At 37.5% G+C, this 27,542-nt stretch overlaps 1 protein-coding gene across 3 annotated transcripts; it reads right to left on the bottom strand.

Moving 5' to 3' along the window:
* Positions 1–1,427: 1,427 nt before the first annotated feature.
* On the bottom strand, positions 1,428–26,307 carry KYAT3 (kynurenine aminotransferase 3). 3 transcript variants are annotated; one of them, XM_063298225.1, is made up of 13 exons: positions 26,175–26,307; positions 18,231–18,289; positions 17,335–17,479; positions 13,967–14,116; positions 12,743–12,829; positions 11,850–11,975; positions 11,640–11,760; positions 7,709–7,785; positions 6,674–6,763; positions 5,638–5,824; positions 4,838–4,911; positions 4,455–4,541; positions 1,428–3,019 (listed from the first exon to the last, which is right to left on the bottom strand). In XM_063298225.1, the coding sequence occupies exons 2-13, from the start codon at positions 18,284–18,286 to the stop codon at positions 2,963–2,965; spliced, it is 1,257 nt and encodes a 418-aa protein (XP_063154295.1). In that variant the 5' UTR covers positions 18,287–18,289; positions 26,175–26,307; the 3' UTR covers positions 1,428–2,962. The 3 variants fall into 3 exon arrangements, with proteins under 3 accessions (XP_063154295.1, XP_063154294.1, XP_063154296.1); XM_063298224.1 differs by lacking the exon at positions 26,175–26,307 and adding an exon at positions 22,226–22,324; XM_063298226.1 differs by lacking the exons at positions 17,335–17,479; positions 18,231–18,289; positions 26,175–26,307 and adding an exon at positions 16,702–16,809.
* Between the last annotated feature and the right edge of the window lie 1,235 nt (positions 26,308–27,542).

The following is a 27,542-nucleotide window of genomic DNA, read 5'->3' on the forward strand; positions in this document are numbered from 1 at the left end:
ATCTAACCATCTCTGATTATTCTGGTAATTCAGTTTCAAAACTTAAGTTCTGAAATAAGGGATGTCGGGCAATTATCATTTCTGGTTATAAATTTAGTTAGGTCAAAGATTACCAGGCTCAATGAAAGTCACACCCATTATTTACTGAGAAATCCTACAAATATTGGTAAGACTTGCTGCCCATTTGCAGGACGACATTCTTAATTCTGCGAACACACATACGAGACATATCTTGTTGATCTATCTGTGATTGTCTTTTGCCATTTCGGTGGCAGAATTAGCTAGGAATATGTATAATTGATCTTAGTGAGATTCATGGCAGAATAAATGCATACAGTTGCATGATGGTGCAGTTTAATGCATCTGAGAGTAAGCTACATTGATTACAATTCAACTAACTTCTTTGTCAATATGCATATGATTTTTCTGGAAGGTTTGCAGTCCTATGAATTTTGTAAGAGCACAATGGGAAATTACTTCCAAATACAAACAGAGCCAGTCTGGTGTAGTGGTTAAGGCACCAGGCTAGAAACCGGGAGACACTGATTTCTAGTCCCACCCTAGGCACAAAGCCAGCTGGGTAACCTTGGGCCAGTTGCTCTTTCTCAGCCCTGGGAAGGAGGCAGTGGCAAGCCACTTCCAAAACTCCTGCCAAGAAAACTGCAGGGACTTGTGCAGGCAGTCTTTGAGAACTGGGCATGATTGAATAGATAAAAAAGAACAGGTGTGTTATCTAAATTAGGCAACAACCAGTTCCTTAGCAGATAAAGGATGGGACAATCAAGCAATGGGAGGGAGGATCTGTGCACTCAGAGATGACTTTCTGCAGTGGGGAAAGGACTTTCTCCTCTCACTCTGCTCTCCAGGCAGTGGGATATGGTTCCTCACATTGTGCTTAGTCCCTTGTGCTTCTGGGCTGCCACTGGCAAATACTTTTGATGGGACTCTTTCTAAGGACTCTGCCTTCCATATCCTCCTGAAGGCTAACTGGGGAGTCACCCTGTCGTGGGAAAAAAGTTAGCCATCAGTCCTTGGGAACCAAATTGACCCAGCTAGATAACAATGCTGCATACGATACAGAGCCAGTTTGGTGTGGCGGCTAAGGTGCTGGCCTGGAAACCAGGAGACTCTGAGTTCTAGGCCTCCGTTAGGCATGAAAGCCGGCTGGGTGACTTTGGGCCAGTCTGTCTCTCTCAGCCCAACCCACCTCACAGGGTTGTTGTTATTGTGGGGAAAATTGGAGGCAGGACTACTAGGTGTGTTTGCCTATATAAAAAAAAGGCGGGATAAAAATATAATAGCAACAACCACCACAGCACCACTACAAACCTATTTTAACATCAATTTTACAAAACTTTTCCTTGCCCATCTTACTTTATTTTTCTTCTTTAGTTAAACAAGAAAATGAAGAAATCCACTCTAATCTCTTATATTTCTATATTATGTTTAATATATTTTTTCATAGTTATGAAATCAACGAAGACAAATAATCAGGTAAGATTTATGACTATACACTTTTAATGATTTGTTAAATCAATTTTTCATTCCATAAAATTAGCTGACAATTCTTAACATGTTCTTAAGGAATAGAATTATAACATAAAATGGTAATCATTTGAAACAGCCAGTTAAGACAGATGAGACATCTCATTTTGTCAACTGAAAAAAAAAATCAAATGGCTTATCTAATTTACACAAAATGGGGAGATGAAGAACCCAGATTCTAAAGCAATCTGGTTCCTTTTTTCTAGAGTAATCCATCATAGTTGTCCTACATTCTTTCTATTACATTATTAGCTTTATATGTTAGAACTATATCTATATAAATGTTTCATTTATGTATAATTTTCAGTACAAAAATGATGCTTTGTTAAGATGAAATACATACGTAACATTGTTTTCCACCCTGGTGTCCTCCAGATAGGTTTCCATTATACATCTCAGAATTTCTAGCCAGCTTGGCATTTACAATTTGGAGAATTTAATAAGTATTTCCTAATTTTTAGAAGGTTGTACTTGAAGAATTCTATCATATTGTTGGGCAAGAAGCTAAAAATGAAAGGTCTGTATTTTACTACTTTTTAAATTATATAGAAGTTGCAGGTTTGTTTGTTTAGGGAAAGCACTGAACAGAATTTTTTACAAATGCTAGTGCCAAGGTAATGTATTCCTATTTTATGTATGATTAAATGTACAACAAATAATACATGAAAATGAGCCCTACTTTTTGTTTAAAAACCATGAGATTAAAATTGTTTATGACAACACAAGATGCTGAAAAAGAGTACTGTATAGCAAGATTAGCATGGCACCTGGGGATATGGATATTCTACCATCCTGCCATCTCCTTCTTCTACATGCTGGGAATCCTGAATTCACAGCAAAGATCCTCAGCGTTTGTACAATCAGGTACAGAAAATGTGTACATCTTTCTATTGCCATGCTTCACTATATGGATAAGGATATCAAATACCAGTTTATGCTGACAATTTTTAAATGTAGAATTATTGCTATCAGACAAAAAGAAATCATATGCCATGCAATAAAAGCACAGTATCTTTTGGTAGCCAGTATAATGGAACACAGTAGTTTGAATTCCTTTAGAACAGTGTTTCTCAAACTTGGCAACTTTAAGACCTGTGGACTTCAGTTCCCAGAATTCCCCAGCCAGGAATTCTGGGAGTTGAAATCCACATGTCTTAAAGTTGCCAAGTTTGAGAAACACCGCTTTTCAATAATATTTATACTTTTTATCAAAGACTGTTAAAAATAATTAGGGGGGGTAGAATTCTACTGAATTTGTTTTAAAAAATGCTATAATTGGAAGATAGCAATGGCAGCACCTTTAGTTTAAATTATTAATTCTAAACACCCAGCAGATGGCAGCACATTGCAATCTTAAATAATTTGTTGATCTGTCTCCCCCTTTGCCCCCCCATGACAGAAGCTGTTCACTTCTAGGTCATTGTTTCTTCCAGTTCTTCAGAATCACCTCTGCCGCATCTAATGTGCTGTCTTTCTGTCAAGAAAGAATGCCATGAAGATTAAAATCAAGATTCAGTCATGGTAGAATATATCAAAGAGCAGAGAGAGAAAAAAGTGATTTGGTTACAGTATAGTGAATATCTTTTTTCTAACAAACCAGGAACTCAGTTTAGGACTGAAAAGCATATAAAGAAAGAGAACTAACAGGAGACCAAGCGAAAGTAGCATCTGTTTGAGCATGGTCATCTCAACACCAACCCTTCTTCTTCTCAGAGCAGTAATTATTATTCTCTTTGAGTATCCAGTGAAGTCACTGCATAACTCAATAGAGAAATTTCTCATCTTCCCCATAATAACTTTTGCAGGATTTTATTAAAGGCTAGTTGCATGTTTGAGAACGAATTCATATGACACTCCTACCCCACAAAACCTGTTCTCAATGTTTTACCAACTCCTGCTCTGAGAGAACAATGTAATTCAGGATGTAAAGCCAGGTTACCCTGAGTCCAACTTGATTCCTAGCTATGAAAGTGGTGTGCTATTGTCTTCTGAGGAGTTGACTTTTTTCAACTGTACAGGATCTACAACTCTACTTGCCATGTGGTCTCCCATCCCAATACTAACCAGGGAGAGTTGATGCTTAACTTTCTAGATCAGCCAAAGTCAGCTAGGCATTACTAGCTGCTGATACAGTTCAGGATGCAGCTGGAACAGTAATTGTTTGAAATGAGCTAGGATACCAAGATCACCAACCGCAGGAAGCAGGTGTAATCCCAGGGACATTCCTCTGCTTCTCCCATATCATCATCATCATCATCATCATCATCATCCCACCTTTTTATATATCTATTTTGGTCAACTCAAGGTGACAAACATACCTAATTCTCCTGCCTCCTATGTTCGTACCAACAACCCTGTAAAGTGGATTGGGCTTAGAGACAGTGACTGGCCCAAAGTCACCAGCTTATTTTCTTGCCTAAGGGAGGCCTAGAACTCACAGTCTAGGAAACCAGAAACTCACAGCCTAGAAACCAGAAACTTTCTGATTTCTAGGTCAGCACCTTAACCACTACACCAAACTGGCTTTTGTTTGTAACTTTATTTTTTTGTTTCATTTGTTCATTTACTCTCAATAAGTAAATGGTTATCAATGACCTGGCTGCTAGTCTAGGAATCAGCAGCAATATGTACATTCTCAAAATGGAATCATGAAAAACAGAAATTTACCAGAAAGAGAATATCATTCAACACTCTACTCCTGAAAAGTCTTTCTTATTGAAATGAATACTTTAGAATCAAAACAGTATTTTGCTTCTAAGTAGCATTTTTGGACTTAGAAAAAACATAATGTAAATGTTATATAAATAAGATGCAGAAATGGATAGTAGCAGATGAAAACAATCTTTACATGTTTAAATTAGAAGAGAAAAAAAGGAAATTCTGTAAGACCAATAGACCATAGAACATACTTTGATGAAGCAAAAGCGTATATATTTTTCAAATTGATCTTTGGTTTCTGGCCCACAAAATGAACTCAGAGGAATAGCTGATAGTTTCTGAAAAAAACAAAACAGAATTATGAGCTTGCAATGTATTAAAATGAATTTAGTATTTGGAATCTATTTAAATGAAGCTTTTTGATGTTGCATATCGTTTCATTTATTGCTTCTAGTAAAGAAGTTCTTTTCTATGTTAAATGCCAAGGCCCACAGTTGGGAGATAAAAAGCTCTGCACATTTATGGACATATAACTTTCCATGACACCTCTATATCAGGATTACCCATTTCAATTTTATTTAAAATATTACAGATGGATAACTGAAATAGGAAGAAAAAAGAAAGCAGAACCTACCTTAGATTTTATCAGCCACTTCACAATTTTATAATCATAAGGTTTTTCTTTTTCCATGTCAGACAGATCTATATCTTAAAAAATAAATAAATAACAGCACAGAAACGTCAAGCAGGACAATTCCACACTGAGATTTTTGCAGATAAACCAAATCAATCTAAGCTGGGAAAATAACATGAGAACTGCTTTATTGCTTTCCTTTCCCTGTATCTACTCTGAAGCAGACCCCAAACTTTTCCTTTCTGCAGACCAGTACATGGTCACTGAAAGGTTTTGAGGACCACCATACAAGTCAGAGATTAGTAACCTGACACTCATGGGCATCATGGTGCACGTCTGCAGGACACTTGTTTTTCCTTTAATGGCTAAAATCTTCAAATTGTACAAGATTCATGTTCTTGCCAGAAACCTTACATTGGACAAAAATGCCAAAATCTTGTAAAATGTGGCCATATTCAAGATTTTGGCCTTTTTATTTTTGGCAGAAGGGAGCACCCACATCAGGACCTCATGAATTATCAGTTGGCAACTGCTGTTCAAACTGTAGAATTAGACATTATGATAATCAAAGGTCTACTGGCGAAAAAAGAGAATCACATTCCCTGTAAAATGCAATGAATAATTTTCTTAAATCCTGAGGTCATCAACCTGGATATTTTCTCATTTACTGTTCCAAACCTCTGAGTGCAGAATTCAGGTAGCCTTCACTACAGACTCCTTTCTCCTACTACATTTCTGATGCAGCTTGAGTTCTGATGAAGATAACCTCCTCCTTGCCATAAATTAAGAATGTCACTAACCTAGTGTGGATACATCAACAATCATAAAATATCCTCCCTCTGGAATAACAGGCTTCAGTCCAACCTCCCGAAACATCTGAGCCATTCGGTTCCGTTTACTTTCCAGTTCTCTAGGCAGGGAGAAGAAATAGCAATCTGGATCATCCATGCGTTTGTAGTCAAGCAGAAAGCTTTGTGCTACAGCCTCCTGAAAAGCCAAACCCATTAAAAAAAAGTTGAAATAATCAGTAGAAACAGGAAGATACCTACAAGATCCAGTTTTAATATTAAAAAAAACGCTACCTTTAAAGCTCAAAATTGTAATTTTTTTTCCCTAAGAGTGCCCAGCAAAACATATATTCAATTAACAGGAAACACATAAGCCCAATGGATACCCTTCTACATTTTAGGCTACATTTTAGGTTCTTTTGTTTTCTTTCAACCTTCAGTCTCATCATTTTAATTAATGGAATTCATATCTGACTTTAACATTTGTCAATATTATTCCAAATGATTTAACCACGATTATGGTTTTAAGATAATATAACGTTATAATGGAATCTACAATACCTTTTCATAATTTTTCATTATCTGAATAAAGTCTAGATATCTATTCACATTCCTCTCTTCTTACTTACAAAAGGAAGAAGGCTCCCAAATGTTTATAAAGCTTAAATTGAACCATAAGTATACAGGACATTACAATTCAACTTAAAGGTTGTATATAGATGATGCTCGGACAAATTAAAATTGTCCATAAATCATCTGAAACTACTGGATACGTTTCATGTAAGCAATGTATTGTAAAATGGTAATCTGTCTGTTCCACTCCAGGTTTCATTTCTTGTGTCTATTTTCTCAATTAACAAAGAAGTGGCTATATCATTAATATTCCAATGCTGATTCACATTGGGCCTATTCACTGAAGAACTCACCTACAGTCTGCATCAGTACACTTCTTTCTAATCAATTTTACAGCCTTTCTATAGTTCTAACCTCCCAGATGGTGTAAGATTTTTATAAAAACACAATTTCCTTTGTATGCATTTGTACTTACTTGTAATGGAGTTGGGCATGTATAGATGGTATTTTGTTGAACAACCTGCAAATGCTTTATCAGATGTGGCGGACCAATGGACCAACCAAGCTGAAATGAAAGATAAAATGTGCATTACTACTTGACTGTTTACTTACAGTACATTTACAAACAATGAATGCTAAGAAGCATTCAGGCATTCGCTCATTTTATCTATGTCATGATGTATACGCTATACTATTGTGCAGATAAATTCACCGAAGATATAACCTACAAAAACATTTATTTGCCCACACAAACCTCATCAGTCACTGATAGGCAACTGATACACTTAGAGAAAAAGAACTCTCTTTTAGCTGATGAGAAATTTTCTCCCTAAGTCTTTTAGAAACAGTTATTATTCAGCAGTGGAAGACAAGAGAATCAGGGACTCTGCAATTAACCCTTTATTTAAAAGTATACTTTAAACTAAAAAAAACCCTCCAAGAAAAAGGAAAACTATGCTTTCCAGAATTAAACATCTGTGTTTTATATACAAGTGACATATATAATAATGATCTGAAAATACACATACATGCATCACTTATGTCTCTATAGCTTCCACAAACAGCTGTAAATGCTGACATATTAATTTCCCCCACAACCATGCCCATTTGAGGCCTATCTATATATGTATGGGATTTCCTCAATTTCCATTTCTGAATGCAACCCTTCATGACATATTTTATTGTAGTGGTTATGTCTCAATTTTCATTAGTATCTTTTCAGTACGACTATGAAGAAGAGAAGACCAAAATGCCTTGCAGAAGCATGGTCTAGATTTAGATTTAGTTCTTCACTCAGTAATATTCATCTTTAAATTCAAATTGCCCTATGAAATATACTGTTTACTACTTAATGTGGATACTGAAAGCTTCCCAACTTCAGTTCTTTCCAGCCTTTAATATTTTAATAATTTGCAAATATTGCTCCACATTCACCAGTGACGATATTATAATTCAACACTATTTCAACACATGATTTTTCATGCAAGCAATCTCTAACTGAATCCATTACCTTCCAGCCAGTTACACTGTATGTTTTTCCAGCACTTCCTATGGTTATTGTTCTCTCCCACATTCCAGGCAAAGTAGCTGTTCACATTAAAACAAGTTAATATTTTATTTATTAAAAATGTATATTTTGCCCTTCTAGTGCATGGTCACCATTCAGGGCAGTGTTAGTAAGTACATTCTGCAGAGATAACACACTTCACTTTACTAACAATAAAAATTTTACAAACACATTCAAACATCCATTAAAATGACAGTACAAAGAGAGGTAGAAATAATTACATTTACGGATCAATCAAATACATTCAGAGCTGTACATAATGAACTGAAGATAAGTATCTGAGAAGATAAAATTGTTTTTCTAAAGTTCACAAGGATAGGCATAATAAAACTTTTCTATAATACAAATTGGCATTGAGTTAAATCAGTCTTCATGAGTTCTAGTCCTGCCATGGGCACAAAACCAGCTGGGTGACCTTGGGCTAGTCCCGCTCTCTCAGCCCTAGGAAGAAGGCAATGGCAAACCACTTCCAAAAAACCTTGTCAAGAAAACTGCAGGGACTTGTCCAGGCAGTCTCCGAGAATCGGACATGATTGAACGGATTAAAAAAAAAGTCTTAAATTGGCATTCTCCAGATAAGAGTTGGCCAGGAATTTTGGGAATCCCAGTACATCTGGAAGGTGTTGGGGAAGTTGACCCAAAAGCTAGCCATTCCATATTAGCAGTAGATTTAAAAATCAAGGTTATCATTGCATCACTGATTCGTTATATGAAGTAACAGACTGAATGCATTTTCATATCCAGTCAGGTTACAAAGTAGTATCAGTAAGGCAACATACAGATTCACATCAGCACTATCCCTATAGAGCTACCAGGAGAATCCTCATTTACAGTATGCACTCTTTAAATCTGTCAGCACAACTTCCATTTTGCACAAGCCAGATAAGAAAAGTGATTTAGTATTATACACTAGAGGAAACTATCTTGATGACAGCACAAAGAGTATACTGATTTTATGAACTATCACTCACAGTCTCTATTAAGAAGGTATTGGAGAACTATAACCCAATGCTGTAAATTGATGCAGTATTCATTTTGTATTTTCATGATGGATGTGTACTTCAATTGATGGAATATAAGAAGCGTAATATAACAACTCTGTCTCCAGGGAGAGGATTTATGTTCTCTTCTTTGTATAAACTTCATGTACAAAATAAGTAAGAGGACTTTTTAAAAAATAGGGAAAAATGGCTTGCTCAGTTTATAAACAAAACTGACATTTACACCTAGGTTTTATGATCTGAAACTGTTTAATGGGATTTGCTTAAAAGTGACCAAGGAAAAAGAAGTGTACAAGCAGTCCTCGACTTACAACCATTCATTTAGTGACTGTTCAGAGTTACGACAGCACTAAAAATGACTTGCGACTGGTCCTCACACTTATGACCATCGCAGCATCCCTGCGGTCACATGATCAAAATTCAGGCATTTAGCAATTGGCACACACTTACGATGGCTGCAGCATTCCAGGGTCACATGATCACAATTTGAAACCTTCCCAGCCAGCTTCTGACAAGCAAAGTCAATGGGGGGAAGCCAGATTTGCTTAACAACCATGGTGATTCACTTAATGACCACAGCAGAAAATGTCATAAAATAAGGTGTGCCTCACTTAACAACTGCCTTGCTTAGCTACAGAAGTTCGAGTCCCAACTGTGGTCATAAGTCGACGGCTACATGTATGTTAACAACAACTTCATCTCAAATAATTTATACTGAATTTTGTAAACATTCTCTGCTGTGCAGTAAAAATGCCTTATGTCTATCAGGAACATATTATCTAATACACACACACACAATTCACAAATAAAATAAGAATGTAATTATAACAAAACAGATATTTGCTGATTTGACCTCTTCACCCAGTCCTTTAGCAAGTGTGATTGAAGCCCCCTTTTCTTCTTCTTGTTTGTTCCCATCTGGTTTGTTATCTCTGTCATCTTTGTTCTTGTTTTTGTTTTGTGTTGTTTTCATGTTTTTAACAATCTGTAAATGTCCCAAAGTTGCTGGGAGTTGGATGGCACATAAATATAATAATGATAATAATAAATGGTAGTAATATCAATGAATGTATCCAATTAAATTTGTCAAGAAGCCATTTTCAATTCCCATTCCGATATAAAACTTCATTAATGGTTTGTAATGCATAATAAATACTAAACCTATTATGGATTATACAAAACAGAAAGAACCAATTATGGAGAAAGGTGGCAAGCTCCCCCACTGCTGGATGCATTTAAACTGAGTTATATAGCCATCTGTCAGGGATGCTCCTGCATTGAGCAAGGGGTTGAACTTCATTGATTAACTTCTCCTTCCAACTCTATTATTTTATTAAAAGAGTCTAGGAACATTCTTCATGTTGTCCCATATCAATTCAGCATTCACAGATGCAGCTTTTTATGATGCAAATGCCTTTCTTCATTCATAGACATTTCAGTGAATATACTGTTTCATTTTGCAACAGTACAGGCAATCTGATTTTCTTTTGGTAACTCTCATGTTTTCCCACTACTGCTTCTATATTTTTTTCATTAAAAATCAGCCAAAGAGAAAAGATGGAATAGCTGCACAAAGTCTTTTGACTGGTAGCACAAAGAACCCTTTGTGTGGAAGCATCCAAACTGGGTGAAAGCAATGAAGCCTGAATGGCTCAGACACACAACAGCTAAGTGTATCCAAGGTCTGTCTACACCTCCAGTGCCCGGAGAAAAGAGGAAAGGAAAAAGAATCTTATCCAGAGTAGGGTGAAAAAAGGCTTCAAAAACTGTAGGCTCTGATACATACGCTGTAAAAATAACCAGATAGATTCCAGACACCTCTGTTTCTGATGTCTGGGTATCAGATGAATCCAAACCTTCCAAACCACATCATCCCACCTACTGGGTGAATGTATATCTAATTAAGGTGTATGAAGTTTAAAGTGCTGAAAATAAATCAATATATAGAGCAGAATGTTATAATCAATTTGCATCCATATGTTTTATGTCTCTGCCAACAGGAAGAAAATTAGGAGTTAAAATATTCAGTTACCTTTGGGTAACATATCAAATACCACAATTTGAACATATCAAATAGTGTTTGGATGCTCTTGTCTGGGCTTGGAAGCTAAGCAGGGTCAGATTTGGTTACTACCTGGATAGGAGATCACCATTTCAGGGCTGTAGGCTAGATTGGGAAAGTGGGGGGAAAAAAACTTCCTTGAAGAAGGCAATGTGACAAGCCACTTCTGCATGGCTGCAAAGAAAACGGTGCGGATGTATGCATGTGGTCCCCAGGAGCTCAGCTCGGCTTGAGAACTTCTTTACCATTTTAGTAAAATTTCACTGAATTATGTGACTTACTTTAAGTCAGATTCTTAATACTCTTCAGTGTCAACACCATTGTCTAAAATCAAACATGTGTGCCTTTTGGCATTTGGGCATTTAATTTTTTTTTAATTTGCTGTAATTAACAGGCAATATTTCATTAAATAAGTTGGGTATACCCATCACTCTAAGCTATAAACAGTTGATTTGTTTTTGGCTTAGAATAATATGTGAACCCACTTATTACGATTTATCATTGTGTGTAAATCAGGCCATTATACCTTGTTCAACACATCCTGGTTGAATTATACAAGCTTAGCATTACATACAAATACAACCATATTCTCAAATAAGGAGATATAGACTTAATATGTTTCTCTTTTGTTCAACAGCTAAATTCAAAATACTTTATATTTTTAAAAATACATTTAATACTTACTGATAGTTTTTTTAAAAATTACTATGTAACATTCCTTATGTAAAACCTATTTCTTAAAAACTGTAACTAAAATGTGTGTTTAGGTTTCCCATCGTGTACCATCCATACCATTTAAAAATTTTAGTACCTATTTTAGTATGTTTATTTCCAGTGTAAACTAGCCATTCGTACACCTCATCACTGATGCACAGTGTATCGTATTTAATACAGAGATCAGCAATTATCTGGAGCTCTTCTTTTTTATAGACCTAAAATAAAAAGGAACAAGCATACTGATCAGTATATTCAATAATGTGTGTGTGTGTGTAGGAGGCAGTCTTTAAAACAGGAATCTCACCTTTCCTATAGGATTATGAGGGGTATTCAGTATAATAGCTTTAGTCTTGGAATTAAATTTATTTGCAAGGTCAGTGGGATCCAAGATCCAGTCAGCACTAGAAGCAATTTCTCCAACTGCAGATTTCTGGAATAAAGTAAAATTTTATTAGCTGCTGGGACTGCCCAGTGCCAAATCTCCTAAACCGATAGATTCTGTTGTTATCCAGGCCCAACAAACAAAATCAGATGAATGCTAAATTATTAGATATCACATATATATACAGTGACCATATTTTCTTGGAAAAAATAAAGGGCAAATCTGAAAGAGGTTCATAAGGATAAAAAAGTAATTGTTTATGTTTATAACTTTGCTTTACAAGGGAAAATTCAAGAGCAAAACCAAGAAAATAAATAATTAAATAAATCTAAAGGGCTGCTTTCTAAAATAAAAGACTGTCCTTTATAATAAAGGACATATGGTCACCATGCACATACAGCAATGACAGTGCAAAACTTTCACAGTGATATGAATGAATTTACTACTATCACACAGTTGTTGCATATTCATACATTAATTACTTCCTAGTATATCTCTATATGGATAGATGGGCGAGAGAAACCAGCAATATTAAAATGGGTATGAGTACAGAATTAAGATAAGGATATAACAGTCCCACTGCTTATGCTTAATGTAGTCCTGAAGCAAATAATTTCTTAATTTCTTACGTTTTAGGTAATTGCTATGTTCATATATCACACCATATATCACACCAAGTATTCGAAATGTTGGAATGAATTAGGCAAGCCCTGGACATTCATCCCTCCCTTCTTTTCCTCCCACAAAGCTCTAAAGAGCAGTTCAGAAGCTTTCTTTCCACTTTTGTTAATCTGTAGTTCACCCAAACTACTCACATGTCTCAAAGGTATAAAAACAGGTGTGGCTCCTGCCATCCTCACCATGGGCTCGTAACAGTCATAGAAGGGCTCTATTATTATTACCTAAAACAAATGTAAGGTACATGAATAAGAACTTAAACAGTGAGCTACCTTTTTTCTAATGTCAGAAGCAGTATTTAGTCTGAGTTAAAGATCATTCTACACATTAATAAACATTTCCTGCATTAAAACCAAGTCTTTGGGGGGCTGCAAAGAGGGGCAGTATTTTAGATACCAGATTTTCTCAGGGTCTGTTTTTGTAAAATACCACAGCTATTATAACTTTAGAATGAACAAGAAGTATGGAAGGAAATAGAAAAGGATGCAGTAAATAACAGATCAAGAGGTAATGTCTACACTGTGTGTGCTGGAGATAACAGGAGGGAATTGGAGATATATAATAAAGAGAATGGAACTGAACAGTGAAGAGAGAGAATGTGTCTGTATATGTGTGTGTGTATATGGAAGCCATGACTTCACTGTCAGATTTCCCCTAAATGAAGTGACCTATGTATGCTAATTTTGAACCTACCTGGTTCCTAATTTTACAAGATCTGAGAGAAAACCCCATTACTGGAAGTCGTGTATCATTTCAAGCAAAAGACTTGGTACAAAGCTGAAATCATATCTCCTGACTTCAGGAGTCAGCATCCAATTTTTAAACATCATGAAATAAAATTTACTATGGGTTGAAAATTATTGTAAATTGTTAGAAAATCCATGATAGAATGTTGTCCTATTAGAATCGTTTTTTCACTGTCTCTAGTGTTATGTTTTTGAAAGCAAAAAGCATTATCCCAATGCCAGGGTATCCGTTGACTGCTAAAAGTATGTGTATCAGCCTGGTGTTAAAGCTACAGGTATGGAACCATTTAAAAAAATACAAGGGGGGAATGGGAAATCATCTTTAACTGAAAGTGGATTTCTATGCATCAAAAGGTAAGGAATGTCCTTTTTCTACCCTTTAATGCACATCTGACAAGGAAACTTATTACTCAGACTGAAATGAACTGAGAAATTTATTTATTTATTTGTTTGTTTATTTTTCAGATTTCTATCACCGCCCATCTCCCCCCGAACAGGGGGACTTGGGTGAGGGGAGGAGACTCAATTAAATTGCATTTAATTTCAACACTGTTTTTTAATAAAAAAAAATAATCAACCAGTTATTTTATATCAGGAAATATTATAGAGACTTACTTCATCTTCTGCTTCAATAAGTCCCTGTATTGCACTAAATAGGGATCCATATGCCCCTACTGTCACCAGAATGTCAGTGTACGGATCAATCTTTTTTCTACAAACTTTTTCATACACTTGGGACAGGACTTCCACCAATGGTGGATGACCCTGAGTACATTTTTTTTTAAGAGAAAGAAAAATAGTTAATGAGAAACACAGAAAAATACAAGTTATATGTAGTATGAGCGATGCATGCATTAGTTCAAAACACAAGTAGATAGATCATAAATCTCTAGAACCACAGTTTCCAAACTGTGTGCCGCCTCAGGGCACCACAACAAACTCACAGGGGCACCATGGGATATATTTTTGCTATGTCCATTTGCGAAGCTGGGTTTTCGGTGGTCTTTTGGCCTAGGGGTACCATGAAGAAATTACTGAGACACTAAGGGTGCTGTGAATCAAGAAAATTTGGGAACTTCTGCCTTAGAATATTATGTCTTAATCACTGTACTGGGGCCTTGGTAGTTCTAAACGTCAGAATATATTTTTATAAAAGATGGGAAGTATTTCATGTCACAAGGAAAGGAACTATTTCACTGTTTGGTAAAAGCAACTAAGCTGAGATGGATAATCAGTAAGACTGTATTCCATAAGGCAGGAGATCTCAAATTCTGCAACACTTACTTACTTACTTACTTATTTAATATATTTATATGGCTGCCCATCTTAAACCAAACTCTGGGTGGCTCACAGCCCAAGGATAAAACACTATATACCACCCATGAAATAAAAACAATAAAGGAAAAAATAAAAAAGACCCGGCACCACAGCTGAGCTTTCTGATACAGCCTCTGAAACTTTCCAATTCATCCCATGCCAATCTCACCCTATCCCATTGCTTGCGGGGAAAGCCAGGCCTTTAAGTGGTTTTCAGAAGGTTAAAAGAGTAAGGCCCTACTGGACTCAGGGGGAAGGGTGCTCCACGGGGCAGGGACTGTCACAGAAAAGGCATGCTTCCTAGGTCCTGTAATATGGCAGCAATTAAGGGAAGGAACCTGGAGCATGCCTATCCTATCTGATCTGGTGGGACAAGCAGATGTCCTCAGGGAGAAGTGGTGCTGCAAATAAAGGTGATAATCAGCACCTTGAATTGCACCCAGAAGGAAACTGGGAGCCAGTGCAGCTTGCAGAACAGGGATGTAACGTGGGTGAACTTAGGGGCATCCAACACTGCATGTGCCACCACATTCTGGACCAGTTATAGCTTTCAGATGGTCTTCAAGGGCAGCCCCATGAAGAGTGCGTTGCAGTAATCCAAGCCAGAAGTGACCATGGCATGAATGACTGTGAGCCGGGCCGGGCCTCTCAGTCCAGTAAAGGGCGCAATTGGCTCATGAAACAAATCTGTGCAAAGCCACCCTAGCCACAGCTGCCACTTGCTCCTCGAGCAGGAGCCATGAGTCTAGGAGGACCCCCAAATTGTGCACCAGCTCAGTCCAGGGGAGTGTCACCCCGTCCAGAGTCAAAGATGACATATCACCGGCCTGGGGGCCAAAAACCCAAAGCCACTCCATTTTGCCAGGGTTGAGTTGAAGCTGGTTTCTCCCCAGCCAGACCCTTACAGCCTCCAGGCAGTCGGTCAGCACCGCAACAGCATCACCTGCCTGGCTAGGGGTGGAGATGTATACCTGGGTATCATCAGCATACTGGCATGCTGTCAGATGATCTCGCCCAGTGGTTTCATGTAGGTGTTAAAGAGGAGAGGCAAAAGTCCCAAACCCTGGGGTACCACACATTGCAGGGGCCTAGGGCTCCCCCACCAACCCAGCCATAGAAGAAGGAAGAGAACCCCTCCAAAACAGTGCCTCCCACTCCCAACCCCTAAAATGATAAATGAATGTATGCAACATGCCCCATGAACAAAATTAATGATTTCACTGGGGTTAGGCAAACAATTTATTACATACTTTTAATGATTAAATTTTAATCTAAATATAACAGAAGTCCTCAGACTACCTGCTTGGCCCAAGCCTTGTAGGCTACATGGGCCCTCCGGGCTTGCTCCCTGGTTCACTTGTGCATGTCTGATTAGCTTTTAAAGAAACGTTGCAACCCTACCCCCAGGGTTGTCACAACCACAGACTGAGAACATCTCCCTAATGATTTCTATCTTCCCCAAAAGTCTGAACCCCTTCAGCAAACTGTAGGAGCCAATGCCATATTGCCTGTCTCACTGTTCTTTCTAAGGGAAGTAACTATGAGTACACTGAAGACTGTACTTATTCCCTTCACCTACAGTACCTGTTTATCGTGGATAATGTTTAATGTTTTAACATTTAAGTCTCGTTTCTCTACATTCTGTACCTCTAAATCTTCATACCTGTTGGATAAGAGGAATAGCACCTTTCTAATGGCTGGATGCAGTAAAATTAGCTCAAAAGAGCCAACTCCTAGGTGGCTTAGGTTCATAAGGCAAAAATAAATTTGAATAATTATATTGGCTTTTTAAAACTCCCATTACAATAAAAAGAGAGAGAGAGAGAATGAATGTACATACCGCAATTAAAGCCTACTAAAATTAGCATTTCCTAATGAACTAAACGAAACACATTATACAATGTTTTCCATCACAGTAAAAAAAATAATATAATAAAACTATCCAAATGATACACCTGCAGTGCTGATTGCAGAATTACTTCTGGCTTTTTTGCCCCCAACAGTATGTCTAAGAATAAGATCCAGACACATACAACTAGGGGCTGACCAGACATCTGAGAGAAATCTGAATATGACATAGTTATATGGTATAATACACATGGAATTTCTTCTTCATAACCAAGATTCTACTGAAGGGGAATCTTTGTGTAACCTGTGAAAAATGATGTAGCAACAGACAACTTAAACTTTTCTTTACAATCCTGTGGGACAGATTAACTAACTTAAGAAAACGTACCAAGACCAATTCCATATTAACTATCACTCTACCTATGTAAACACTCGTATTAGTTTCACACATGTACTGAGTCTTGCAAAGCATGTTGCTTTATCATCATCATCAAACAGGGCACTGAACAGAATAAGGTTTGAACCTGAACAAAAATTCCTATTTCAAATATCTCAATGCGCTCTCGAGAACTCTGGGAAATCCACACCAGTTTAATGTATTTAATACGTTGTGTGGATGGATGAGATGGGATTTAGCTGCACTTGCACACAGCCCTAATTCAGATGATGAAGGCCAGCCAGAGAACAGGACCTTGTGTTTCTATTCAGAATAAAATCCAAAACTAGGCAGGATAAACAAACCAGATGAGAAACATTGAGGCCATGCATTTCATTTAAAGAACTGTCTTCTGAGAAAGTCAGGCACATGATGTACTCACAAAACCCCGGGTGTACTGGTTCAGCCTATCCACCAAGGATGCTTTTGCTAATTCTTCTTTTACATAGTTAGGAGGAGATATGTCTGGAAGTCCTTGTCCAAGATTAACAATAGTGGGATCTGCAGAGGCACTTGTAAATTCCACCCTATGGAAAATAGAAATTACTGCAATCCTATAAAATCTCAAGAAAGACTAACTCCATTTCTGTGGAAATTATAACACAAAAATAGTAACAATGTGCATTTTTTTTCAAATTCCAATATTCCGTTTTGAGTCTGAAACAACTGTTCTAACCTTATGGGAAGTGTATCCAATGCTGTTTTGACTGTTCTGGAAATACTTTGTGCTCAAAACTGCCTTCCTCCCTCAGAAAACCAATTTCAAACTTGGGGACACTTCTGAAATGATCAGAAGAGCACCAGAATATCTCCCATAAAGTTTAACAATGTTTCAAATTCACAATACCCCTTCAAACTAGAGCATGCTAAATGTACACTAAATTAATTTTTAGGAATCTCAATTAATGCTTTTTTCATTGACTTCTGGTGTTTTTAAATACAAGTATATGGATAGACCTCAATGAAGATAAAATCAGGAAAAATGCCAAAATTTCTCCTGTGAACTTAGAAAAAAAGATGAAAAAAAGTGCTGAAATGAAAATCGCCAACTTTTGAGCTGACTTCTGTAGCTGCACCTTTAGTAGCAGCGTGCTGTGCAAGTATTATTTAGAAATTTATCTCCTTATGATATAAACCACTGATTTCTGCAAAGTGATACTGAAGGCACAAAGGCAGATGAAACATTAGTTTCCCTACAAACACTCTTCTTAAGCTGCAAAGTTCTGATGTTTAATTATTCATTAAATTAAATTAATGTTTTCATTCATTAGGACTTACCACATATTGCTATCAAGCCCTTCAATTCTTTTAGCATTTTTGTGCTTGAAGCTCATGGCCTATCAGCAAAAATCAAAGAGACAAAAAAAGAGGGTATCGTTTTGTTAGAGCCAAAAAAGAGCATATTATTATGCAGTATGGTAATGTGTACCACCTCTCCTTTTGTATTTCCCTCTAAAACCGATCCCCACTGATGAAATAACATAGACTACAACTATACTGCAATATAAAACTAATTTCACTCAACACTGAAGAAGAAAACAAGAGTGAAGGTAGACAAGGAAGTGCATCCTGTATGAAAAAGCACTAGATCCAAATGAATGGAAAATGGATGTAAGGGACAAGAGTGTGGAAGCTGCTTCGATCGGAGTAAGAGGAAGTATGTGTAGAGTTACACTCAGGAGAAGTGTGAAAAGGATGTTTGCTGGATGCTGAAGTGAAAGAACAAATGCATGTCAGGATTGCCACAAAAGATTCTGTAAATGTATCTATGGACAAAAAGATAGTTACAAAGAAAGTAGTCAAAGAAAACAAGGAACAGATAAGTTTAAAAGAGAAAGAGTGAACACGAAGTGATTTTGAAGGAAAATTTTAAAAAAATCATTTGAGAATGGGTGAAGGGCTGAACAAAGAGCTTTCAGCAGAGTGAATGGAATTAGAAATTGTAAAATGATTTGGGATGAAACTGAAGTGTTGAAATGCTGTTATTTTGAGTATTTTGAGATTTGTTAGGAAATGAGAATGATATACAGGTTAGTCCTCGTTTAGCAAGCACAATTGGAACCAGCATCTCAGTCATTAAGCGAAGCAGTCGCTAAGTGAACCACAACAGTGCTTATAATCTTACTTCAGCTTTCCTTTGCTTTACAGACCTGCGAAGGTCATAAATGCGAGGATTGGTCGTAAAGTTACTTTTTCATAAGTGTTGTAACTGTGAATGGTTGCTAAACAAGGCAGTTGCTAAATGAGGACTACCTGTAAATCATCTTTGCTTCCAGCACATCAATACACTAATTAATACATTGCCTTTGTTCTTTAAATTTCTTTCTTTTCTCTTTTATCATGAACTTAATCTAACCACAATTTTCTCCTTTTTCCTTTTCCTCTTGACCCATTCATTCTCTTTATATGATCAAACCACCACAGAGTGCTTCTTTCATACTGATCACACACTTTTATATTCAGTCAAACTCATTTAGCCTTCATTTCTCTTGATCTAACTATTCTTGTTTTATCACACATACTTCCTAATGACTCCATTCCAACTGCACTCAATTACTTTTTATGTTTCACCTGACATAACTACCTTTCCAAATAACAAACTGGGTCGAAGTGTGCTTTTAGTACATAGCCATTTTCACTTCTCTCAATAAACATTCATTCATTGCAACAGACCACATTCTCTACCCATTTTCCCATCTTTAATACATATTCTATCACCATCTACTAGCTCTAGTTTTTCACCCTTTATATGTAACTTGCAACTGTTCATTTTCCCTGTCAAACACCACTACCTTGGTGTTTGATACATTAATTTTCAGATCCATATACTTAATTGCATCATACCATCTAACATTTGCTGCAAATCAATCAGACAGACAGACAGAAACTTTATTTCGGTCATTGACCAATAAAAATACATTCTATAAAACAAACAAACAGAATTATCCCCTAATATCAATAACTGTTGGCAACCATTTGTGGGCGAAGCTTACATGTAGCAGAATTTTGCTACTTTCAGAGAAATACATTTGTCTTGGCTATTTAACGGATAATGCGAGTAAAATTTATCAAAGTGCCCCTGGAATTTGAATAAAAGGTGAGGGGGGGGGTAATCAATTGGTGGTGAATGTCCCTATAACACTGACAGTACAAAAGAACATGGACAGATCAATCAGGTATTTGGCTAACACTACATCACCATCATCTGCATACAAAATTATATATACATTTACATCCCCACCCCCCACTTCTAACATCATCACAGAACTCCTTAAAAAATTATCCATAAATATATTATGGGACATTAAACACATGTATCTTCCTGCTCAGTGTTGAACCATTCACTAAGGATTCAGTTTGTTCTCACTAATTGTAATGGGATGTGAGAAAGAGCTTGGAAGGGGGCAGGGGCACGGGGAGATGTTGCTTAGGGAATGATTAGATAAAAGCCTGCAACTGAGTAACAGACAGAGAAAGAAACTTAGAAAGGATCCCCCCTAACTGATCATGCGGTAAAAAGGGATGGTGGGAGATTTGTACTTTCAGACTTAACAAGATTCTGTTAATGTAGCCTAACAATAAAGTAGAAGTAGCTCATCTAGTCATGTTTCCTGTCTGGTTTACCTGGGAGGATTGACACTAATGCTTTACTTCCATCATATGCTACTTCCTTGATTCAACCACCAACCTTCCTTCTACTCTGTATTTGTGTAAAGCATTCAACAATTCAAATCTATTTGCTTTATCCTATTATTTTCCTAATTTAACAAACATATAGCAACTTTCTTTTTCACATTCATACATTTTTCAGTGATTTGACCAGCACAAACCTATACTGCAGTTCCCAAATTTTGCTTATTGTCACCTTTTATACCATATCAAAATTCTGTGAAACACTTTTCAAGCCACACTTAACAAACTAATCCCCCGTTTTTTGCATTCGCTCTGGCTGTCTTTCCCTTTGTATTGTATATATGAAACAATAACAGCATTTATAGATGCAGTCTTCACACACATTAAACAAGTTGCATAAGCTCCATAAACAAACCACATCCATATTTTAATAATTCTATATTTACACTATCTATAGGTAAAGGTAAAGGTTTCCCTTGACATTAAGTCCAGCCGTGTCCGACTCTAGGGGGCGGTGCTCATCTCCGTTTCAAAGCCGAAGAGCCGGCGTTTGTCCGTAGACACCCTCTCCGTGGTCATGTGGCTGGCATGACTACACGGAACGCCGTTACCTGCCCGCCGAAGCGGTACCTATTAATCTACTCACATTTGCATGTTTTCGAACTGCTAGGCAGGAGCTGGGACTAGCAACGGGAGCTCATCCCGTCACGCGAATTCGAACCGCTGACCTTCCGATCGGCTAGCTCAGCAGTTTAACCCGCAGTGCCATCGGGTCCTTTTACACTATCTATACCTACCTACATTTTAATGATTTTTTAACATTTCACAGCATTTATGACTTTTCACTTTTCTCTTGGACATTTGTTTTGGTTTTCTTCAATACTGTATACCTTTAATATCTTTGGCTTACTATTTCTTACTCCAAAATGGAATAGCACAATGGGCATTATGCATACATGTATGTATAGCAACATTATAAAATACACCCCTGCTAAATTTCTTTGGTTGGCTTATGGTCAGTCTTTGTACCCATTGGTCATACAACCCAGCTGAACAAAGAAATCCTGGATGAATGAGAGAATATATGAAAAAATACTTCTGTTATTCTGTATCTCCCTCAATCTTTTAAATATTATTAGGAATTCGGCCTTGATTCATTATTATAAAAACTTTATAAACCAAGTACAAGCATCAGAACCATTTATTTTAATACCATGATGCCAATAGTCATTCTAACAGTTCCTCAAAGGAACATCAAAATTAACTCAGTAAGTGCTTGTCCTCCCTCACTTTTTCCTTTTTTTGGTTGGTGATTCTAATTGTCTAAAAGAAGCTGCCCTCCCTTCCTGCTTAAAAGACCAGCAAGACCAAATTTAAGGTAACTTTCCATTTTAGTTCTAGTTTTCCCATAGTCTTTTTTCCTCTTTGCACATTCTACAAATACGATGAGAAACTGAAGTTATTATCTCTCTAGATGTGTCCATCTTTTATACTTGGCAGTACTGGAAAGCAAATAAAGTATTTTGAGGAAATTTGTGTTATGCAGTGCACAGTAGCTGCTATAAGTGATTCAATAGTACTGTAAATGTAACAAAGTAACATGCATAATTATGAAATCTATGAAGAGACTGAATACATACTGAGGAAGCTGAAAATCTGAAGCATCTCAAAGGATAATTAATCTTCAGTAGAGCTGTTCTAATGCCAAGACAACTGAAGCACTGATGAGCAAAGAACATCCCTGTGTAACAATAAGTTTTTAAGAATATAAAATAATAGATACCATAGAGCCAAATAACAGGCAAAGATTATATTACTATTTTTCAAAATATTTTAAAATTAATATACACATATAGATTTATATTATATGTTGTGGTAATCAGCCAGCAGATAATAAATGAGAAATAGGAAATCAAGAAACATGAGGAAGTCAGGAGGGATAAACCTACTTGCTGCACCTATTGGATTAGAATGCAAGTGCAAAAAGTAGTAAGTATATTTAGTTAGAAAAGAGCAACAGGATGAGAATTACTTTCACTGTAATGTTTATCACAATTTATAGATTGGCTCCATTCATGGAAATTCATAATTTCTTAAAAGGAATTCAGAAAGTAAACATTAAGACCATTTTCACTATGTAGAGAATCCATCCACCGAGATCTGTACCAGTATTCCCAAGCAAGAAAACCAGAAAGAGAAAGAAGTCCACAACAGAGTGACGGCCAAAGAAACTTAGGAAGGGCTCATCTTAATTACTCTGGAGGCAAATAGGGAGGGCAGGAGGTTTGTACTTCGGACTTGCAAGATTCTACTAATGTTGCCTTACAATAAAGTAGAATTAGCTCATCTGGTCATGTTTCCTATATGGTTTACCTGGGAGAGCTGACAATAACACACCAGGCACCATTTGGGATTTTTTCTGTTTTGTTAATACAACCAACAAAATGGTTTCTATTTTCTGTTTTATCAAGAGTTATTTACAACCAGATAAGCCCAAAATCTTTTCTCTGTTCTCTCCCTGATAAATGCCGGGGAAAAGACAGGAGCGAATTAGATTGGCCAGCATTCTCTCTCTATCATACTAGCAGTCACTTAGTCTCTGGCTGATAGACCTTGACCTCAGTGAAGACCATCTGCCCAGTGTTAATTTGTCCTGCCTCTGCTTCAGCACTTTCTCCAGATTGTGCCTGGCTTCACTTCAGGAAACTTCAAACTCTCCTTGAATTAACAATCCAAAAAGAAGTATTCAACATGAAATATCATCTAGATCCTTTGTGAGATGCTAGACTTCATTCCTCCACCTCTCCTTCCAAAAAGTTTGTTCTTCCCTTTTTTAAAGACTCCAACTCTGCTAGCTCAGCAGCTGCTCCTCCCTTCTTCAAGGGGAAAAATCTTTCTATGGGTAAGCTATCTCTCTCTCCTTTTTAAAAATCCTTTCTATCATGTCCAGTGTCCGATTCTCGGAGACTGCCTGGACAGGTCCCAGCAGTTTTCTTGGCAAGGATTTTCAGGAGTGGTTTGCCATTGCCTGCTTCCTAGGGCTGAGAGAAAGTGACTGGCCCAGGGTCACCCAGCTGGCTTTGTGCTTAAGACGGGACTAGAACTCATGTATGCCTTCACCACATCAGACTGGTTCTCTAAGCCATCTCTTACTCTCAGCTAACCAGAACAGAGTGCCTCTTTGGATTTATGGGTGGCTATGTGACAGGACTGGCTCAATATAGAAAAAATACAGCAAAACTAAAAGCTTGAAACAGCTTAGTTTCTTCTGAAGAAAGATCTATAGAGAGTTTTAACGAAGTGTTGGAAGGGATCTAAGTATTGAGAGTTTGTGTTTTCCTAAAAAGTAAAGAGAGTCCTGGTGTCTGTCATAAGACAGTAGTATACTCATGTTATTCCCTTTCAAGCTAAGCAACTTTATGCAAAGTGCCAAAACCGGTAAGAACTATTATGCCAAGTAAGTCATAATATGAGAAAAGGAAAGGATATATAGTTCAATTTAGTTTACACCAACTTTATTCATTATACCTGTTTCAATCCTTTGCGAACCAGCCTTGATCCCAAATCCTTACATAGACTCATATAAGGCCTTTTGCTCTTTAAATGTCTCACCTCTCTCTTTTTCAGGATTTCTCAACTCTATCCTACTATGACTTTCTCAGTTTTCCACCTTCTCTCAACCAATTCAGTTCATGTATTTGTTTTGCTATTCATTTTTTCTGTACGGCCGAACCTTAGCACATTTCTTACATAACGTTGGTCAACCCACTATTCAATCCGCATACATTCATCACTCATTCTTTTATCATGCTAGTTCTTGCTTTATCACATGTATTTCCTAAATAACTCATTACCGCTGCATTCAATTTATTTTTATGTTTCTCCTGATTAGGTATCCAGCCTTAATCACACCCCTGCCAAATGCAGCATCCTCTGTTAATATTAAGGACAGTGATGATGATGATGCTATCTGTACAATCATGTCTGATTCTCAGTGATTCTATGGACCAGAGGATGTAGTAAGGACAGTAGCTGTCAATTTTGGCACATTTTACAAGCAGCTCCTTGAAGTTATTTTTATGCTAAATAGAGGGCCTGCTTCCTGTCAAAGTCCAGGAACTACTGACCTTTATATCCTATAATGCTTATATGTTATTTCTGTTGCAAATATAACTTGGTAGCGATTGTATAAGAATAAATTTGAAAAAAAAATGCTTTGGGAGTGTGACAAGAGACATAACTAAGCTGAACTCAGTAACTATAATTATTACAGAAAGGAAATCAAATATAAATAAAGCTGGATCTCTCTGTGATGACTGGGTACTAGATCTGTCAGTCAAAGCATGGTAATACAAAGCATGTCCTCCCAGTTAATATTTTGCAGGGAGGAATCAGGAGGGATGAATTTGGGAAGGTGGGTAGGTTTCAGAGAAGCTCGGAGTCCTGCCTACAGAAAAATAGCCATCTGTCAGAATAACAGGTTTATGAATATATATTTAGTGCCAGGGAACACAAGGGTTGGCAGCCTATAGATACACTGTAAAATATAAGTTACTACAAGTCATCTTGCAGTGCAAGCCCAAGAAAGTACATACTCTAATGAAGTTAATCTGAAATATAATCTTAAAGAGCCTGTTTACAACCTATTATAAATAATGTAATATTTATTTCAGTTCCTTTTTATTCCAAAAGTGAACTGCACTGTTCTTCCTCACTTTCCACCAAACTTTGTTATATTAGAAACACAGAACAGAACAGAAATGGGGGGTGGGGTAAAAAACCCAGAATTTTCAGATCAGGAAAGGGCTTGGTGATAAGGGCAAAATCAATAGATCCTTTAGAAATAGGGATATCCTGATTAATTTAGGAATAGTTGAGTTAGGCTTTCATTTTGAAGCATAAAAGAAAAAAAAGGGATCTGTTATGGTGCACAACACTCTCCAGATACAGATATTCTACACTGAGCTCAGGGGCTATCTAGCACTAAACAGACTCGGCAATTTCAAAGTCAAGATTTCAATGTATCTGTTTGTATTTATGCCCATTTATAGCCACCCACCTCGGTTTCTTTTGCTCATTCGTCTCTTAAAAAGACTTAATATTTTCACCACTCCGCAGACTATTCTGTGATAAAATCTTAGCTATAAGGGGACTACTGTAATTATTCATAAAAGAGCAAAATTCACTCCACACACACACTCAAAACATTTATTGTCCAAGCGGAGAGGTGAAAGCCAAGCAAATCTTACAAGAACTCCCTGGACCAAACCCATATTGTCCTTTTCCAAAGAGTGCGGTTGTTCCCATCCATTGCTAACTCCAAGTACTTTCTCACTTTCTTGTTTCTCCCGTCCTCCTGGGGCAGTAAAGGCGGATTTTCTTTAAAAAAAAAAAAAAAAAAAAAAACCTCCCGCGGAGGCCATTTTCCCCTCGTCTTCTTGCTCAATCGCTTGGGAAGAAACTAGCGACAGTTTTAACTACGGAAGGTAAGGAACAGAAGCCCACAGAGACGCGCTTCACATTCCCTCGGCGTTGAAGCGACGAGTTTCAGCACTTTCTGTGTCTAAATCAACAATCCTGCGTCCTTACCCAGGATGTGGCGCGTCCTTCCCGAAGAGGCGGTGGAAACAAAGTGGGCAAGACTAATCGCTGGGGAGGACAGGCGCTGCCTACTTTGAGTCCTTTATCACAGTCGCCCAACAAAACGCGAGAGCGACCGGAAGCAAAGGAGCTACGCGTGTAAGTATCTCAGCTGGCAGTCCACCGTTCTGTGTCTCTTTTCCCAGACCGTACCATTTCGAAACTAAGGACTCAACATGCAAATGGCATGTTTGCATGCTCGCCGGACACGCAAAAAGCTAGCATGAGATATTCAGTCTGGTCTTTGCTTTTACAAACTATTTTTTTTCCATGTGTAAGGAGCGTTGTCCTTGGGGGGATCAGATATGTAGCATCCCACCTGTAGGCTTAAGTGGTACAGTCCAGCAAAACTATGAGTATACAGCATATATAAAGTAGCGAATAATACCAATCTGTTCCAATTTTCTTCAAGAGATGCCATCTCTCCTTAGCAGAAAAAAGAGAACCAAGCCGCCACTGTTTAAACAAAGCTAAAATCCGATGTACACTTTCTCGGGTGAGTGTCCATCGGACTCACTGGAGACACACAAACACACATTGAGCAGAAAAGATGATATGTTCGCCTGTCTCTTTCAAAGTTTTAGCTTGTCCCTGAAGACCGTATCTGTGTTGGGCCACATATGAATTGCTTCAGAGAATTCTTCAGTAAAGAATCTGAAAGAGAGTGGCATCATTGTTGTTCATAAAAGATACTCAGTATGGGCACACCCACCCAGTCATCCCCACCTAGTATCTGCTCCCATGCTGCATAGTTGTACTTCCCCACCCGCCCCACACCTTGAGGTCAGCCTGTAGCTGAGACACCTGGATGGCAGATTTAGAGGCTCTGTTCCTCTGCCAGCATTTTCCCTTGTATCACATCTTCTGCTGGAGCAAGTTGTGGCATGTGATGCAATCTCTGTAGCAGCAGCTAGGACCTTCATTTGCCTCTGAGGCTGTGCTTTGGATGGCTCTCTTCCCCCAGCCATGACCTCATATGCTCCTTCAGCATTTGCCTCATGAGAATCAGACTAAGAAATCACTCGCCCAAGGTTTTTTTTCTTCTCTCTCTCTTTAAATTTTCAGGTCAATTGCACAACAGCAATGCACAAGGATTGCACAAGCATGATAAGCCCACCACTTCCTTCCTTAATAAATACCAGCTACTCATATCCCAGTGCTCTCTACTGGTCCAGCAATCGTGATATTCCCATTCATCTATAATTTATATCATCATCCTATCATTGCTATGACGGGGTAATTAGCCAGTCCCAAAACTCACTATGGCAGGGTATCAATTATCATTACTTTGGATACTTTGGCTGAGTTTTGGGAACC

Source organism: Candoia aspera, chromosome 3 (assembly GCF_035149785.1).
Source record: "Candoia aspera isolate rCanAsp1 chromosome 3, rCanAsp1.hap2, whole genome shotgun sequence".
Lineage (NCBI taxonomy): Eukaryota > Metazoa > Chordata > Lepidosauria > Squamata > Boidae > Candoia > Candoia aspera.

Bases quoted from the DNA above. Each gene is read 5' to 3' on its own strand.
- KYAT3 (XM_063298224.1), bottom strand. From the start codon at position 22,324: ATGTTCTTTGCTCATCAGTGCTTCAGTTGTCTTGGCATTAGAACAGCT. The intron at 12,830-13,966 runs GTAAGTCTCTAT...CATTTGTTTTAG, and splicing joins TTATTGAAGCAGAAGATGAA to GTAATAATAATAGAGCCCTT. The intron at 11,976-12,742 runs GTGAGTAGTTTG...ACTTTATTCCAG, and splicing joins TTTTTATACCTTTGAGACAT to AAATCTGCAGTTGGAGAAAT.